This window comes from Triplophysa rosa, linkage group LG12 (genome assembly GCF_024868665.1).
Source record: "Triplophysa rosa linkage group LG12, Trosa_1v2, whole genome shotgun sequence".
NCBI classification, from domain to species: Eukaryota; Metazoa; Chordata; class Actinopteri; order Cypriniformes; family Nemacheilidae; genus Triplophysa; species Triplophysa rosa.
Window position 1 is genome coordinate 22,213,427 of NC_079901.1, and position 18,796 is coordinate 22,232,222.

General features: G+C 37.8%; 1 protein-coding gene across 3 annotated transcripts in view; it reads left to right on the top strand.

Annotated features, from left to right (window-relative positions):
• Nucleotides 1–18,796, top strand: part of shank3a (SH3 and multiple ankyrin repeat domains 3a) — a 157,940-nt gene that overhangs the window by 14,708 nt on the left and 124,436 nt on the right. For all 3 annotated transcript variants that reach the window (XM_057347983.1, XM_057347981.1, XM_057347982.1), the window contains exon 2: nucleotides 14,522–14,725. In XM_057347983.1, the coding sequence (XP_057203966.1) occupies nucleotides 14,522–14,725 (204 nt within the window). The remainder of the gene's footprint in view (nucleotides 1–14,521; nucleotides 14,726–18,796) is intronic.

The following is an 18,796-nucleotide window of genomic DNA, read 5'->3' on the forward strand; positions in this document are numbered from 1 at the left end:
TCGATTTTAAGGTAAGACTTTTCGGCTTTCAGATGCCAGGAATAGACAATTTGGTTTAATCAATTGTAAATATAATGTCATATATGTTATTAAAAAAACATATTTATTATTATTTTTGTGTGAAATTAAACCGTACCTGTCAAAATGACTCCAGGTTATGTATTATTAGTTTTGAGCGGTTGTTATCTGTTGTGGTTGGCCAATCAGATTTAAGTATTCCAGAACGCCGCGTAATAAGATCACATATCTTTCTCTGTAATTCTCAAAAATAATAAACTCTCAAAAGTATCACAATTTAGACATTTGAACAATCTGAATCAGATTCAGATGAGCACCTCTGTACTCTGACGCTGTCTGTTTTAATACCACGTTTATACAAAGGGGGCGCTCTTGTTACTGTATATAGATGATTCTACTACTATGTCAAATTGGCATTTAGCAGATGTTTTTATTCAAACGGACATATAAAAGTGTCGAAAACAATGGTTCGATTCATCCTAGTAACATGAGAATAGCTAAGACACGAAGTCAACATTTTTTAGAGATACACCTGTTAAAGCTATTATCAGAGTATTGTGGCTGTTGGAAAGGGTCAAGGTTTTCCTTCTGTTCATTTTCTGTATTTTTTATGTTGGCCACGGTGGGAAAGATGACGATCTTAATAAGAGGAGTTAGTTCTGCAATTTCTATCCTGACACGCACACACAAGAGAGGGTCTTGACTGACATGAACAGTGAGATTGTTTGACAGATGCCTTTGAACTTGACAGTGAAGAAGAGAGAGACTTTAATTGCGGCTGCAATTGAGACAGAACAAAGCAGCTATTTCTTTAAACGTATCCATCATATTAGTCACCGTTCTCAACCCCTTTTGCCCCTTATCCTAAAAACAATGCTGCTTTTAAAATATCTAAGGCAGCGTCACATGTATTCTTTGTGAATACAATAGAATCCCAGAATGCATTGCAATCAGCAATGATGTTTCATATTTCTTATGATACCACATTATGCTATACATAATATATGATGATACATACAGTATATATATGATACTTTATGATATTAATATAGTCTACCATACTGTAGTTAAGACTAGACCGTTTCATCGCGCTCCTGACCCCCAGTTAACTTCCGTTTGTGTTTGGCTAATAATATAACTATATTGTATTTAATTTATGTTCATATTAATTTGTATTATTATTTCACTGTATTATAATTGTATTAAATAAACAATTTGTTAAATTATATTGTATGTTCATTTTATTAAATAAACAATTTGTTGAATGGGTCCTGTAGTTCGGTCGCATTTAAACAAACCAAACTGTAAATTGACATCTAGCGGTTGAGCTAGGTATCGAAGTCTAAAATCTAAATATTGGAGAGACAAGTTTAGCCAAATAACGGTTCTTCTCGATTATTTGATTGTTATCAGAAATAATCTACTGGCACTCTATTGGTTGCGAATGTGTACCGGAAGTTCAGCATGCGCAGTAACATTTGTTTATGTTGAAAAGATGAAACCGTCTATATACTATAGTTTTGACTACTATATTTGTTAATGGCTGTAAAAAGTTTTACAGCCACCATTTCCCATGGTGCTTTGCAGGGCAGGAATATGTAATAATTCTTTATGTAGTAATGTTTTTGTGGTTAATGTTTTGTGATGCTGGTGAGTATCTCGCTCGCTCTCTCTCAGTCCTGACGCTGGGATGCTCTTATGGCCGCCTGTGAGCTTGTAAGAGCGGGTCGAGTGTGTGTGTGATTCAGTTCAGGTGTGGGTCAGTGACCACTGGTGCTTGAACAGATAAAACACACACAAGGCACAGTCTACACGCACATGCTTATAAATAATGGAAGCTGATCTGGGCTTTTACCTGTTTTTTGTTTTTTTTCGTGCACTGCTTAGTTGTGTTCCCCCCACACACACAGTTGAATTATTTCTGTGGGTAAACACACCACAGAGCATTTGGCCAGTAATAGGCAGCTAACCGTAAACTTGCAAAGGATTCTGAATTGTGTTCTGAAACTTTTTGAGATTGAACAGCTAGTGAAATTCAGCTTGAGTGAGGCACGGGTCACGATTTTGCTTAAAGGGATAGTTCATCCAAAAATGAAAAATCTGTCATCATTTACTCATGTCTTTGTTCCAATGAACACGGGGAAAGATATTTGGAAGAATGTTAGCCATTTTCAGTTCTGGGACATCATCCACTACCATTTATTTCAATTTCATTCAAAAATGTAGTTCAAAACACCTCGATACTATCGTATCGTGAACCCAGTATCGGGTAAACAGTATGTCTCGGGTCTCATTTTGACAGAGGTTTGCAAGACATTTTGTGATTTAAAGCTTTTTAAAGCTTGTCAGTCTCAGCAGTGACAGCATTTAGAAGTTTTTGCTCAGCCAGGTAGAGCAAAGAAGCAGAACTCCGGTAAAATATGCCTTCCATCTTTCCACATTACTCAGTTTTTTTCCCTTCGTCTCGCCGTCTGTTGCTGTCCGTCACGCTTCCCCCTCCTCGATCGACTTTCCCTCTTGTTTGTTTGCGTTCTGTTCCCAAATGGCCTGTAGCAGCACAGCAGGCTTGAAAGACAGACGCAGAAACCAGATCTTTTCCTCCGTGTTGGTCATTCTCACATGGCCAGCTGAGCCCCGTAACCACACCACACCGCCCACAGCTTTCTCTGCAGCACTTATTGAAAAGCATATGTCAACACCCATGTGCTTTGTGAGAATAACAGTCAGCGTAAATATCATTTTCAAGAGGCTCCGCCGGTTTTACCAATATGAGTTTTTGACAAAAAGGTTCATTAAATGAAATCAGAGTGTTTAAATCATGCCATAAATCTACTCGGCTGATGGACGATTATTAATTATCGCCATTTCCTGGCTTTAAATAAAGGCTCATAAATTCCCAAGAATTTATATGAGCTTACTTAGACTATTCTTTCAGAAGAATTTTTTCACTTGTTGACAGTGTCATATGTGCTTTTATGCATTACAGTTTTTCATAGCATTTATGGGTGTGCATATAAAAATGCTTTGCAATCATAATTTTTTATTTTATTGTTTTAATTGGGGTTAAAGCTCAGATTTATATATACTGTATATACAGTATACGTACATAGATGACTCATTAGAATCTTGAATTGGCCACTATACGCAAGTCGTCTACCATATTGGAACAGTCAAAGTTGACTGCAACTTCAACCTTAGTTAAATCACTGCTATCCTTCTGAAATCTCCATATTTTGTGACTTTTATTTTTTGTCATAAATCATTATGATTAGTCACTGGGTTTTGCAAATATCTAAACAATAAAAAGTATTAGAAAGTGCTTGTCAACTTTGACAACACAGTATTTAATTATTTAAAGTGTCTTTTCAATTTCCCAGAAAAAAGTGAGATTTCAGAAGGACAGCAACAATATGCAGGAATGAATATCAATTTTTAGTTGCTGGAGTGTAGACCCAAACATTAGAATTCCTAAACTGACACAATACAAGATAAAGGCGTTTTTTCACTTTAAGATGACAGCAACTAAAATGTGGTCCGTTCTGAAATGGCAGTTGCTTTGACGCATGTAGAGCGGTCGAATAGTGCCATCTATGTATGCATATCTATGAATTTGTGTGTTTGTGACAGAAAGTTGCTATGTGATAGCTGGATGAAATGTGTCCCGTCCAAGTGTGTATGCTATCGTAATGTCTAGATATGGCTCAGGTCCCACTTTAGACAACATCTGTGTGAACTTTTACAACAGTTTAGTGTCGGCCAGGTGAAACATGTCTTCAACTCGCTGCATGACTTGAGCTATGATCCATGAACATAGCACAAGTGCTGTGGAAAACCGTGTGCTGAAGTTTTATATTTAATGTACCTTTAAAGATCTAGTGTACAGGTCCGCATCTAGTGGTGAGGTTGCGAATTGCAGCCAATGGCTCACCCCTCCCTTTCGAAGCACTATGGAGGCTGACACAGGACTAAGATGTCGTCATGTTTTCGCTTCTGTGCCGAAGGAGATTACGTGAGACACGTTCTGTGCAGTTTGTCCGTTTAGGGCTACTATAGAAACAACATGGCGAATTCCATGCAAGGAGACCCTCGCTGTATGTAGATAGAAATAGCTCATTACAAGTTATTAAAACATAACGCTTCATTATGTAAGGACTTTATACACCTCTGAAGACATAGTTATGTATGTTATATTGCTTTGCTGTCAATAGATCCTCCAAAAAAATACACACAGCACCTTAAATGCTCAGTGTCCTAGGTGCTTATGTCCCTTACCTTAAGTTAGCAAACAGCATGACTTAAAGGTGTTTAATAGATAGATAGATGTGTGTAATTGATACACTGCATGTACAGTAATGTGTTTTATGATTCTGCGCTGTCTGTGTGAAAGTTAACCGACTGAGATACAACCACAGCATGTTGTCACGCATCATTGTGTCTTAATTAGAAAAACTTTCATGTCCCGCTGTGCGTTGTGTGTTTTCACACATGGACGAAAGCTAATTCAATGTCGAGCGGGTGTCTCATGTGAGCTTTTCTTGCGAGTTTGGCTCCCCCAGGTATTTCATCTGATCATAAAATGCAGCTCATGTGCATGTGAGAGAGAAGGAGGGAGAAGCTAAAAGTTTATTATCCAAGTACAATTGCGCTTAAGAGGAATCTGACCTTGTTAATTTCTCCCATGAGACAGGTGTTTTGGCACAGCCAGAATTTTACCGGTGGCATAAATCTGGTCCGCATTGTTGTGTTAGGTTCTTCACTCTAAATACTAAGATATATGCTCTAAATAGTTGTATAATCTCATAAGAACTGAAATGGTAATAGTAAGACTTGTTTAGCCAGAATAGCTGGACTATTGAGGTGCGGTTTTACAGCTCAGTGGTAAAGCTGTCATTTCAATTCTGTGCACATGCAAGACCACAACTGTCTGTCTACTCTGACAGTCGAGAGAGAGAGCATTTCAAAACCAAGCCGCATAAAGTTGAGAAAGAATCAACATACCATGCAGAATGAATTTCTCCCTCCATCATGGTTCTCTGGTTGTGTGTGTGACGTGTAGGAAAGCCTGTAACAAAGTCACACAGGCAAACTTTTCCCTGCAGCATGAATGAGTCGAGTGACCTGTGGCTCACAGCTGCATTTGTCATGTCACATAAATAAGTTAACGCACTATTGATTCTGTTTTGTGGACGCCTCTCACTCCTCTTTTCTGCAGAGATTTTTCACAGCTTGTCAATAGCAGGTAGAGCTGACACCCATAACGTCTGATCTGCTTTTTCACTTTTATAGTTTATAGTACAGTATGTAGTTATTTTATATAGGTGTTTCATTTACGTTTTCAGCAGACATGATAGCGTCAGACACAATGTTAACAGCATATACATTTCTACCATTATGTTGATCCTGATGTCATGTCATTTCAAATCTATATGACCTTTCTTCTGCAGAACACAGTGGAGGATATTTTGAAGAATGTCGGCAAGCAAACAACACTTGACCCCATTGATTTCCATTGCATGGACATAAAACCACTCAGACATTTCTCAAAATATCTTATTTTGTGCTTCACATGTTTTGATTGAGGTTTTTGGGTAAACTACCCCTTTAAGACTTGCAAAGGAAATGTTCAGCGAAGCATCTTACATTCATTTTCTAAGAAATAGTCATTAAAAACAATAATTTCCCAGAAATGATAACACCTCACCATGTGCAAGAACTCACATGCTGTAATTGATTGTACTGTCAAATCGTACTTTCTGTTAAACTACCTTTGATTCCTGACCTCTGTTTGACAAAATAACATAGACTAAAAAAGAATAGAAGCTCCTCTGATGCTTCATCCTGTTATAGCTCTCATCTCATCAAACCAGCAGGCTTTATGACAAGGAGACAAAGTTTTGAAGGTCGATTCTGTGTTTATAGGATGGTTTATCCATGAAACTTAGTTATAGTGAACAAGTTCTTCACAGTCTATAAATGAAACTCACACACAGAGGGTCTCAATACAACACGCGCACAGGGTCACACTACACACATAAACACACACAAGCGTTGTGTTATGGTTTGTTGTTATGGGCACACACAAAAAAAGATATTTTTGCAGACCTTTCAAAGTGTTTAGACCTCTAACAGAACAAATAAGAACTTGTTCACACTTTTTTTATGTTTTTTTCCCAAGTTACAAGGTCAGCTGTAAAACTACCAGTGTTTCATAAAGATCAATGCCCTAAATAGAGTTTTTTACTGTAAAAACTTGTGATGAATTCCAAGATGAATGAATGAAAAGAGTTCCTTTCCATACAAATTTCTACAAGTAATATACAGTAATACAATAGGTTACGTTATATTATTATACAGCCAGAGAAAAAAATAAGAAACCACTTTGAAGATTAAGATCAAACCTCCTCAATGGAAAAGACTGACAGCATGACAGACACGTGAATACTGTGATAAAAACTGAGGTCAGGATCATCACATTTTATGTTTATTTTTCCTAAATATTATTATACAAATATTATTGTATTGCTTAAAAGTGAATCTGAACTTGTTTTCTTTGCAGTATTTGAGGTCTGAAAAAAACAGAGCATCTTTTCTGTTATCTTGACCTGTTTATCCAGTTTTCATTTCCTGCAAACAATAACAAACTTTTGATTTTACATTTGGGAGAAATATTGTTAGTAGTTCACAGAATGAAACAAAAAGTACTGTTTATCTAAACACATACCTATAAATAGTAAATTAAAAAAACTGAACATTCTCATAATTCTTTCTAGTTGTATATTCTGTCACACAGACGTACACTAGAACGACTCTTGACCTCTATTTTCTGTTCCCTTATCAAAAAGCAGCCCATTCACTTTCCATCCTCTTATAGTCACATTTAACGTTCACCAGGAGTTTTGTCCTTTTGAGTGCCGTCCTTGTTTCTTACTCGAGATGTTTCAGCCATTGTGTTTCTGTTTGTTCTGGGTTGATAGTCTCATAAACACAACACATGCTTATGAGGAGTGTTATAAAGATCACAGCATGGCGCTAGCAACGCCAAGGTCATGGGTACGATCCCAGGGTTCGCACGTACTCGGAACTAAAATGTATAGTATAATGCAATGTAAGTCGCTTTGGATAAAAGCGTCTGCCAAATGCATAAATGTAAATGTAATGTAAAATGTAGACTGACAAGTAGAGACAGAATGCATGAACAAACAGAGTTCAGCAGCACTGCTAACAGCATTTAGTTTTTCTCAGTCATTAATTCTTGTCTTTCCCACTGTTGCTTCAAGGCCACTTATTGAAAAGTCTTCACCTGTTTGTTTCTACCAGAGCAGGGTCCTGCCATCGATCTGCAGCGCTGCCTTGAGGAAGTCATGTGGAAATGATCATATTTACCAGATGAATGACATCACAGTGCTGATGTTAACCGTACAAAACTCTGGATTTTCTTTGAACCCAGACTTACAGTATCGGGAATCATGGCAGAAGCTGATATGTTTCAATCATTTTGGTTTGTCGTCACAAATATTGTCTATACATTTGGCTTTTGCATGCCCTTTTCTCATAATTCATTATGAGTCCTGCAAGAAATACTGATCATTTAGTCGGTTTTTGTAGCAGCAAGGTTGCACAATGCGTGTCAGTCGCACAAAGATGATAAAATACCAAAGCATCAATTGCATCTTCTGCTTTAGTTGATAAAAATCTCTCTGTCAGGAAAATGAATAGAGATGAGGAAATGTGTCCATTTCATTCAGAGCAAAGTTATGGCATTACGCCGTAATTACGATTTCCAAACTGGTACGCGGGAACTTCCTAGGAGGACTGGGGGGAAGCATTAGTTTTAGCCTTTTGAATGAACTCCCGCAGCCAATTCCCAGCTCGCCTCGTGCATCTTGCACACAAAAATGTCAAGTTTTCTTAATCTGGTTTTACCCAATGAACACTCAAAAGAATGCTGGGTTCTTTTTAATTCATGATTGGGTAAAATATGGACACAACCAATAACTCATGCTGAATCGTTTTTACCTAAAACCCGGTATAGGTGTTTAGTTTTTGTCCATATTTTACCCAACCATAGGCTGAAACAGCCCAGCATTTTGAGAGGTTTACTGTCAAGGTTTGCAAGGTTCACAGCGCTGAATATTTTATATTGATTTTGTTCAAGACAATAGCAAGTACATGATGTATTGTTGGGCATCTGCTACATTTTTTAAGCCTTTAGCAGGTTTCCAAGGGGAAAAAGGAAGCCGAGTTTTTTTCCACGTGTCTCATTAAAAGAAAATCATTAATTTATGTTTGTAAATCATTTACAGTATGTCAGAGAGGCTTTAGAAAATGAACACAGTAACAGCGCCCGGATCTCTTCGTACCATGTGCTTTCCCAGCTTTCGGTCTTGTATCTGTATCTACAGAAGCTCAATAATTAATGCTATTATGAATGCTTGTGTGACACGTAATGCACGCATTAGCAAACTCCTGTGGAGATTGTGGCATCCTTCATTGGTGGATGATGTCTTAAGCTCTTGCTACGAGGGCTTATAAAGAAATAACACCCTCTCAAACTCACCAAGAGCTCAATTACTCTCTTTTGTTTGTGTGTGTGTGTGTGTGTGTGTGTGTGTGTGTTTGTGTGTGAATGCTCCTCGTGCTGCTAAGGTCTTATTATGAGCATCGCTGAGTAAGACTTTTTCATACCAAAGTATCCAATCAACATGACCCTGCCGTGCCGCGAGAAGAGAGTTCTTTTGACTTTTTCAAGTCTTTCTCATTAGACAGGGACCCCTGGAGACCCTGCGTGTGGTTTCTAGAAAGATAGCAGAAAGAACAGAGCCTGCCCGCTCATTTCACCACCTGACAGCTCACCACCTGAGATGACTGGAGCAGATCACCCGTTTATCAGCCTGTTTAATGGGGAGAGAAAGTATCTCATGAGGACATGCTCAAATTATATCGTACTTAAGCCTATTTTAGGCATATTAGGGTTTTTTTGAGTTGCGAAATTATTTGCATGCCTGCTAATCCTTCCTCTCCTTTATCAGTGCTGTAATGCCAAAAAAATGCACCCAAAATCCTGCCTCTTCACCCTGGACACAGCTCTTCGCGGCAGCCGCGTCGGCTTTAACCAATTATTTAAAAACATATCAATACATTCTTATTCTCCCCGAGATACGAGCACCACCTTGACTGTACAAAACGTTTGGGCCGCTACAAGAAAATGTGACAGCTGAGTCCTCGCCACATCGCGTGTGAAAAAACACTTCAAACAGTCCACTAAAAGGCCACGGAGAGTCGTGCTTTTTATTTATTTTTATTGGTATTTCATGAGACAAAACAAATATGCATTTATTGAGATTACCGATTATCCCAATTCAGTGACATGCGTTTTAAATTATATTTTAATAACATATAATGTATTATTATTGTTATTATTATTATGGAGACATTTAGCCCATTATTTTTGTGGGGGGCGGTAAGGGACCTGGAAAATGAATAGGGGGGCGCTGGCCCAAAAAAAGTTGAGAACCACTGCTCTAGATCATTATTTATAGGTAGAAAATGGCCTGACAATTCCTTATAAATGTGAGAATCGGTTATACAGCAGCGAAAAAAATTAAGAAACCATTCCAAATTTTCATTTAATCAACATTTCTAGATGTATTGTGGTCATTTCAGTCCAGTGTCCGTTGAATTTCAACAAAATCAAACCTCAGGAGTGACATAAAGTCATCCAACAGCAATGTGAAAAACTGACAGCATGACAAGACACAAAAATCCAGGTTATCACATAAAACGTTTTTCTACATGTACAAATTGTTGTATTGCTTTAAAGTGAATATGAATTTCTTTGCAGTATTTGAAGTCTGAAAAAATACAGTGCATCTTTCTGTTATTTTCTGCAGATAAATGCAAATAGAAACAATCTGTTTTTTTTTTGGTATTTGGGATAAATATTGTTAATAGTTCACAGAATAAAACAAAAATGATAATTTTACTTAAACATATACCTACCAATAGTAAATTCAGAAAAACTGAAAATGGTCTTTGAAATGGTCTCTTAATTTTTTCCATGGCTGTAAGTTCTTTTGAATATTTAACTGGTACACAATGGGTCCTTAGGGTACAAAAATGTACCAAAAAAAGGAACAACATTTTATATGTTATATACCTATAAAGGTACAAAGAGGACAGCCCCAGTGACAGAACTTTTTTCTGACAGTGTACAGTATGTGTACGACATAACTATTGTGTGTGTCCACCTATACGGGGGTGTAATAGTTGAACCTGTCTTACTCTCCAGATGTGATTAACAGAATCTCTGCTTCATGTTTCTCTGGAGCTTTGTTGAGAACCAGGCCGATTACCAAAGCTCTTAAGCAGATCCTGTGTGTTTCAGCCAAACAGAGTCATTGTTCACTGCTGTGTCTGCGTGTGTGAAACTCAATCAATGCATTGTTAGAAATCTCTCTCTCCCAAACGGATGCCAATAGAGGCTTGTTATGAATTTCCTGAGGCTAATACTGTCAGCATTAGACCGTCAGTTCAGAGAACCGCATCAGCACTGCTGCATTCTGGGAAGTGCACTGCCAATATGGGTGGAGAGTTTTTGAACAAAGAACAAAGCAGATTTATGTGGCACTTGTAAAAGTCAAACCACATTCCTATACTTTATTTTCAGCTGTATTAGGTCAGAGTTGGTTGTGGTCACGTTCACAATTTCTATGCTGATCCAACTTCTCAGTATTGCATTCAACAATGCACTATATGGAGAAATCGAATTTTGACCTTGGTTTTTATTGACGATTATGTGCATTTAATTTGTGGCGTCTAAAAGTCCCTGTGACAAAGCTCTAAATAAGTGTGCCGTGGGATTATTGTATTATGGTGTTGAACTGGCTTGTCACTTCCATTTGTGTCTTGGAATAGAGGTTGCCGCCTGGCAGCGGCTGGTTATACTCCTGTTTAAATAGAGTTGAATGTGTTCCAGACGCCTGTCAGTGTGCGGGAAGATAAACAGAGAAACGACTGATGAAATTTAAGATTGGAAATCAAATGGAAAAGCCGTGGCGGAGGGTTTTGTTGTCCCCAATAGCACGGAAAAGTACACGGGTTTCAGGAATTGAAAATTGTGTCATTTACTGGCGTCCATGTTGTTTCAAGTCCTTTTTTCAGTGAAAAATAATAAGGACATTTGTTTTTAAATATCAAAGCCAGAGTAAAAGCTCCATAAACATATTAAAGTGTATTTTATGGCTTCTGGTGCTTTGCGATTTCTCATGAATTCACCTTTTGAGATCTGCAAAAAAAGTCATGTGTGTTTGGAACGACAGTGAATTAAAGGGATATGACCAGAGTGATATGACCAGATGTCATGCAAAGGTCATGGGTCTGAGACCCAATGAACACACAAACTGATAAAATCCACTATACCTCACTTTGGATAAAACACAAACGCTTAAAGGAACAGTTCACCCAAAAATGAACATTCTGTCATCATTTACTCACCCTCGTGTCATTTCATACCTGTATAAATTACTTTGTCCCGATGAACAAAGAGAAAGATATTTGGAAGAATGTTAAGTCATTTTCAGTTCCGGGACATCATGGACTACCATAGTAGGAGGAATTAAATGCCAGAGAACTCTTTGTTTTCCTAAATTCTTCAAAATATCTCATTATGTGTTCAACAGAACAAAAAAAAATCCTACTATGGTAGTGGATGATGTCCCAGGACTGAAAATTGCTAATTTTTGGATGAACTATCCCTTTAAATGACAGGAAGTTTATTTTTGGGGGTTTGACTTCAGGAGCTTTCTGAAATTACAAGTGTGTGTGTGTGTGTGTGTGTGTGTGTGTGTGCGTGTGTGTGTGTGTGTGTGTGTGTGTGTGTGTGTGTGTGTGTGTGTGCGTGCGTGCGTGACTGATGTGCCCTCTTCTCCTCATCTTTGTAGGTCTTTGTAGGAAGTAAGATCTTCTTAATGCTGAAATCTCTGGTAAAATAAATGCAGCGGAGTTCAAAGAAGCATTTGATGTTGTATTTGCTAAGAGGAGAACCAAACAAGAGCTGAAATGCTCTCTCTCTCTCATGTCTCTGTGTGTCTCGCTGGTTGTCTGGCTTTAGTAATCAGAGTTGTGGAGAGGGCAGGGTCTGTGTGTTATGAGTAATGCTATAGAGGACAAAGATACAGGTGAGAGGCTTTCATTGAGACGGCTTTTGATTGGATGCTGGGTATTCTCTGAAATCTTCATTGTTGATTCTGGGGCAAAAGCTCCACAAAGTGGCAAAAAGGCAAACACTTTGAAGTCGGCATTCATTTTTTTTTTGTGAACCTAATTCCACATGCAGTACACATTTTATCATTAATGAAGTTGTTTTATGAGGTTTTATGATATGTCATATCATATTTTCATTTATTTACACTAGGGATGTGCTCTACGACTAATTTGGCAGTTGTTTAAACAAAAGTTTTGTAACTGTGTAGTCGACTAGTCTAAAACTAAGAATGGCCCAGAAGGCGGTCCAAAAACTTTGCGTAGGGCCTATGTAAGACATTTTAAAGACTAAAGAATGTAGGCTATTAATCAAACTGTTCATATCCAATATTTAATGTAGTTAAAACAGGCATACGTGTTCCACTTTCCTTACGTTATGGTCATTAATATTTCTGCTTTTGCTGATGAGCCAACCCTGACTGGATCGTTTTAGCGGCTGCAAGAAGTGACGCGATGAGCATTTGTTTGCTTTGGCAGGTCTGTGCCTGGCCTTAAAATATGTAGCCTATTCAAAATCCATTTGATTTTCTCCTTTAAGTCTGTTTTTTCGGACTCTTATTTGATTACTATAATTTAATTGAACATTTATATACATTTTTTGTGAAAGTATTACACTTAAGTCATGAAACTTAAAATATTTAACAACAATTAATTAAAGGTTAACAACGAATGTTTCATTATTTGTTTATTTAAATGATGTTGATTGAAAAAATATTGCTTTTTTAATTATGTCGCAATTTAAGTAGTCTACAAGTTATAATTAGGCTAGGCCTATAGAATATCAACCTACATTATAGCATGTTTTTTATTTATAATGAAGAGCAACGTGTGTAAACAAAACAGCGAATAGAAAGCAAAAAGGACAGAACAAAAAAATGGACAAAAAGTACAGAACACATTTGATCTCGCGCAGAGCGAATGAAAAAGCCGCTAATAAAGCATACTGCCCAAATTAGCAAATGTATAGAACATACATAGGCTAAACTCTCGAGTCAGCATGTGATTATGATGTTAATATTATTTTACATGTCCTTGTTGAGGAAATGCAAGCGCTATGCTCGGATGAAAGTTGGCTCAATGTTTGTGAACAATAACTCCGTCTGAGGGATCTGCGCAAACTCTGCAAGGACACACAGATAACAGTGCTAAGCGATCATGTTTATTCAAGCGCTTTTTTTGTGATAAACATTATAATCAAAGAAATTTCAAAGTTCTGTGAATCTAGAAGCTGAGACATTCTCATCTCAGTTTTATTGAGTGTGCTCGAGATGCATTCACCGCATTTACAGCTCATTACGCCATCAAATAACGTAAATCCATCTTTCATGCATTTTAAATATGAACATATTGATAATTATTATTAAGTAATTGTTAACATAACTGTATGTAGCATTATCTACTTTTTTATGCCTGCATTCCGCGCTTCTGTCTGCATTTTCCGCATCGCGCCAAAGAACACGATACAGTATGGTTACGCATGGCTCCAGTGAAATGATTATTATGCCACTTTGATATGACATAGTTTGCGTAAAACCTACCCGTTTTCCTCCTTCAAAACAGCCCCACAACTCATTCGAACTCGAAATCTTTCAAGTGGTCATTTCTGAGCGTGCTGCAATTGGCTCAATGGAACCGCACGCTAGATCTGACCTAAAATTAAAACATTTCGTTCCTGATACACTTTTAAAGACTATTAATAATTATTTTATCAAACATATTGTTTTAGTAAGTGATTTAAACATTTTTTAAACGAAACATTAAAATGGAAGTCATTTAAATTATAACATTTAGTGTAATTTTTCCGTGTCGACTAGTAGGAGCTTACCGTTTAAACGACTAGTCGATTAGTCTCGCACATCCCTACTTTACACATTCAATAATATGATATGCCTTTGAATTTGTTGTAAATTAGCATGGTGGCTCTTCCTAATTTTTACTATATGGTATTGATAGTTTCTAGAATACTATAACTTGTGTAATTATTGTTACTGGTTTAGCACACGTTGAATAAATTAAATGGCATTCTTATCGCTGTACTTGAATTCTGCTGAGGGAAACAGAGTACTGTTTTAAATTCCTAATACGATTCTATAATTATATTGTGTAAGGTGGTATAAAAAATAAAAATAAAATGGAGAAAAGTTGTGAAAATGAAAAAAAAAATGTTTATTTTTCTTAGAAATGTACACTGATTAAAATCACAATAAGACCTGATCTTTATGTGTGTGTGTTTCCTCTGCAGAAATGCATGAAGTTCAATGTCGAGTCGCCCATCTGGTTGTCTAAACAACGGATCCTCTGCACACTCAACCAGAGCCTGAAGGACGTGCTGAACTACGGACTCTTCCAGCCTGCTTACAACGGCAAAGCCGGAAAGTTTTTAGACGAGCAGCGCACGCTTAAAGAATATCCATTCCCAGCCATACCTCCTGTACCATACCTGGAGGTGAGAGCGGTTCTCTGACCTGATACACTCATATTAATCATTATTACTGTATTATCAAACCTGTGACCAGTTGTTGTCCTTGTATTATAAACAGATTTTTCAGAAAGTGAAAATGCCATATTTTCCTCCATAGGGAAACTGATTTTCAACAATAACATACAGACCTTTAAGGACAGTTACAGTAAAATCAGTCAGTTACAGTAAAAAATACAGTAAGACCGCCCAGAAATGGTGGTGAGCACTACAGAGGCATCATTTTCCCAAAGTAGTCGTTGCAGTGTGAGTTTCGGGTCTGACTACATTTCAGTCAAGTGAGTGCATGGGGAAGCCGCCGCCTTCTCTTATTTTATTGGTGGTTGGCGTACCAACTGGTGCATTACTGCCACCAACTGTTATGGGTGTGTGGAGCACGTCATTCACTTAACCAGCCACACCACAGCAAACAGAAGATTATATGTTTATTTATATCAAAGGTATATTTGGTTATTCCCGGTCCCGCCCACTCCCGCTGACATTTTTTCCCGTCCCGTTCCAGTCACGTGATTAACCGCCCAGATTGACCCGTGGGAATCCCCAAAAAATGTCAGCCTCTAATGCAGACGTCCACAGGATTGAATAAGATCATATCATAATAATATAAACTCCCAGGTTCCTATCAGTGTGCTATGGATCTCCTTTATGCCGTGTATCTTCGTTGTTATATCCCTGTTTAGTCAGAAATACTCAAATTATTATTTCACCTGATCAGTCCAATTATGACTTTTAGGGCCAGAGAGAGAGAGAGAGAGAGAGAGAGAGATCTGAGAAATGGCATAACCATTCTGCTCTGAACAGATAAATGACAGAGAAATCATTGCCTGCATGCAGTTACGTTCTTCCTGAATCTGATGCTGTCGAAAATTTATTATGGATGTTTCCAAGGTGCCCATAAACTGTCACATGTGTGAATTGATGTCTCAATCAGTTTGCCACAGTTCTACTCAGAGACATCTATATGCGCACTTTAATTTGTTTTAGTCTGCTGTAAGTCTATAACTTGAAAAAAAACCTTCCTCTGTAGTATATCAGAATAACAATGTATATATGCTGCGTGTTTGACCTTGACGTTAACCTAAAATGAAAAAACTTTGTGCAGTTAGATGGCATAACAATCTAACTGCACAAAGTTTTTTCATTTTTTCATGTTATACTACAGAGGAAGGGTTTTTTTTCAAGTTATAGACTGACAGCAGACTAAAACAAATTAAAGTGCACATATAGATGTCTCTGAGTGATGGCAAACTGATTGAGACATCAATTCACACATGTGACAGTTTATGGGCACCTTGGAAACATCCATAATACATTTTCAACAGCATCAGATTCAGGTTCAGATTCAGCATACCAGATGTCATGCAAAGGTCAAGGGTCTGAGACCCAGTGAACACACATACTGATTAAAAACACAAACGCTTAAAGGGACAGTTCAACCAAAAATGAAAATTCTGTCATCATTTCCTCACCCTCGAGTTGTTCCAAATCTGTTTAAATTTCTTTGTTCTGATAAACACAGAGAAAGATATTTGGAAGAATGCTTGTGATCAAACAGTTCTTGGCCGCCATTGGTAGAAAAAATGACAATGGTAGTCAAAAGTGCCCCAGAACTGTTTGCTTTCCTACATTCTTCAAAATATCTTCTTTTGTGTTCAACAAAACAGAGAAGTTTATAAAGCAGTTTTTCCTACTATGGTAGTCAATGGTGGCCCAGAATGTTTGGTTACAAGCATTCTTTCAAATATCTTTCTTTGTGTTCATCAAAACAAAGAAATTTATACAGATGAGAGTGAAAGAGAATGAAAGAGAGTGAGTGAAAGAGGTGCGATGTTGTGCTTGCATGTGCTATTCATTGTTTCCCCACTGCACGTGAGTGGAGGTTCACCGCTCTCAGCACCATAACAGCACACCAGTGGGTCTATAGATCTGTCCCATGCTGGCCTGATAAATCCAGCTCCACTAGTGAACAAAGCCTGCACGGCACAGTGAGATCCCGTAGACTGAGAGATGGACGGAACGGAGTGGGTAAATAGAATGTATAGATGCAGCAAGCGAGAAATAAGAGATTTAAAGAGTTAGATAGGAGGGTAGGAGCTCTCTGGGAAGCCCCATGGCTCAGGACACTTTACGTGCACGTGGGTTTGTGCAATGTTTAGATTTGTGGTTGAAGAGTTTGGCTTGAAGTTACCTTTTTTAGGAGTTTTGAAGAATTCCTCAAAAAATGAACAGTGCTTTTACTACAAATAAAACTTTAGAGGTATGGTTGCTGTAGTTAAAGGAACAGTTCACCCCAAAATGAAAATTCTGTCATCATTTGCTCACCCTCGAGTTGTTTCAAATCTGTGTACATTTCTTTGTTCTTATGAACACAGAGAAAGATATTTGAAAGAATTCTTGTAACCAAACAGTTCTTGGCCACCATTGACTAAGACTTTAGACTACTTTAGATTAAAGTGCCCCATAACTCACTGAAAAAAGGGTTTCATTTAACCAATTAAAATATTTTAGGGTAAGGATTCACATCTAAATTTTATAACTTGAGCCAATGAAAAATATATACCTTTTCTTTATTATTTTTCATTGGCTTAAGTTATAAAATATAGACGTGAATCCTTACCCTAATTTTTTTAATTGGTTGAATGAAACCCTTTTTTCAGTGCTGTTTGCTTTCGTACAGTTTTGAAAATTGTATTCAACAGAACAAAGACATTTATAAAACAATTTTCCCACTATGGTAGTCAATGGTGGCCAAGAACTCTTTGGTTACAAGCATTCTTTCAAATATATTTCTCTGTGTTCATCAGAACAATGCAATTTATACAGATTTGAAACAACTCGAGGGTGAGTAAATGATGATAGAATGTTCATGTTTGGGCTTTTCTGTCTTTTATTTCCAAAACATCTTGTGCTCTTTTTTGCTAACATTTTATTTTAAGTTATATTTTAGGGGCTTTTTTATGGAGTCAAAGTAGGGTCACATATATTTGCAACAAAAAAAAGGTTTGCAAACAAAAAATAAGTTTTGCAAAATAAAAATTGATAAAAAAAATACAACTGCAAACCAAAATAATGAATCGCGAAATAAAACTTGGGTATTGAGAGAAAAAAAAGGCAATGAGGAAGGCATGCCCAGACCGATTATATACGCCCCAATCCGTTGACTCTGCCCCCACGTGTCAACCAGTGCCATAAAGCCAAACGCACAGTAAAGTGAAGCGCAAAGGAAAAACCGAGTCGCAAAAGCACTGGTGGCTGAAACGCAGAATTAAAGGGGCGGTGCAAATGAATTAGTAGGTACTGCAGAGGAAAAGATGTGTTGCAAATATATGTGACCCTACTTTGACTCCATACTTTTTGCCTTTGTTTGACAGGACAGAGGAGAACAGACAGGAAAGCTTTTGGTTAGAGACAGGGGATTGGGACCGGCAAATGGCGCTTGAGACAGGAATTGAATTTGGGTCAGGCCGCAAGTGCACTGGCACTATACACTCACCTAAAGGATTATTAGGAACACCTGTTCAATTTCTCATTAATGCAATTATCTAATCAACCAATCACATGGCAGTTGCTTCAATGCATTTAGGGGTGTGGTCCTGGTCAAGACAATCTCCTGAACTCCAAACTGAATGTCAGAATGGGAAAGAAAGGTGATTTAAGCAATTTTGAGCGTGGCATGGTTGTTGGTGCCAGACGGGCCGGTCTGAGTATTTCACAATCTGCTCAGTTACTGGGATTTTCACGCACAACCATTTCTAGGGTTTACAAAGAATGGTGTGAAAAGGGAAAAACATCCAGTATGCGGCAGTCCTGTGGGCGAAAATGCCTTGTTGATACTAGAGGTCAGAGGAGAATGGGCCGACTGATTCAAGCTGATAGAAGAGCAACTTTGACTGAAATAACCACTCGTTACAACCGAGGTATGCAGCAAAGCATTTGTGAAGCCACAACACGCACAACCTTGAGGCAGATGGGCTACAACAGCAGAAGACCCCACCGGGTACCACTCATCTCCACTACAAATAGGAAAAAGAGGCTACA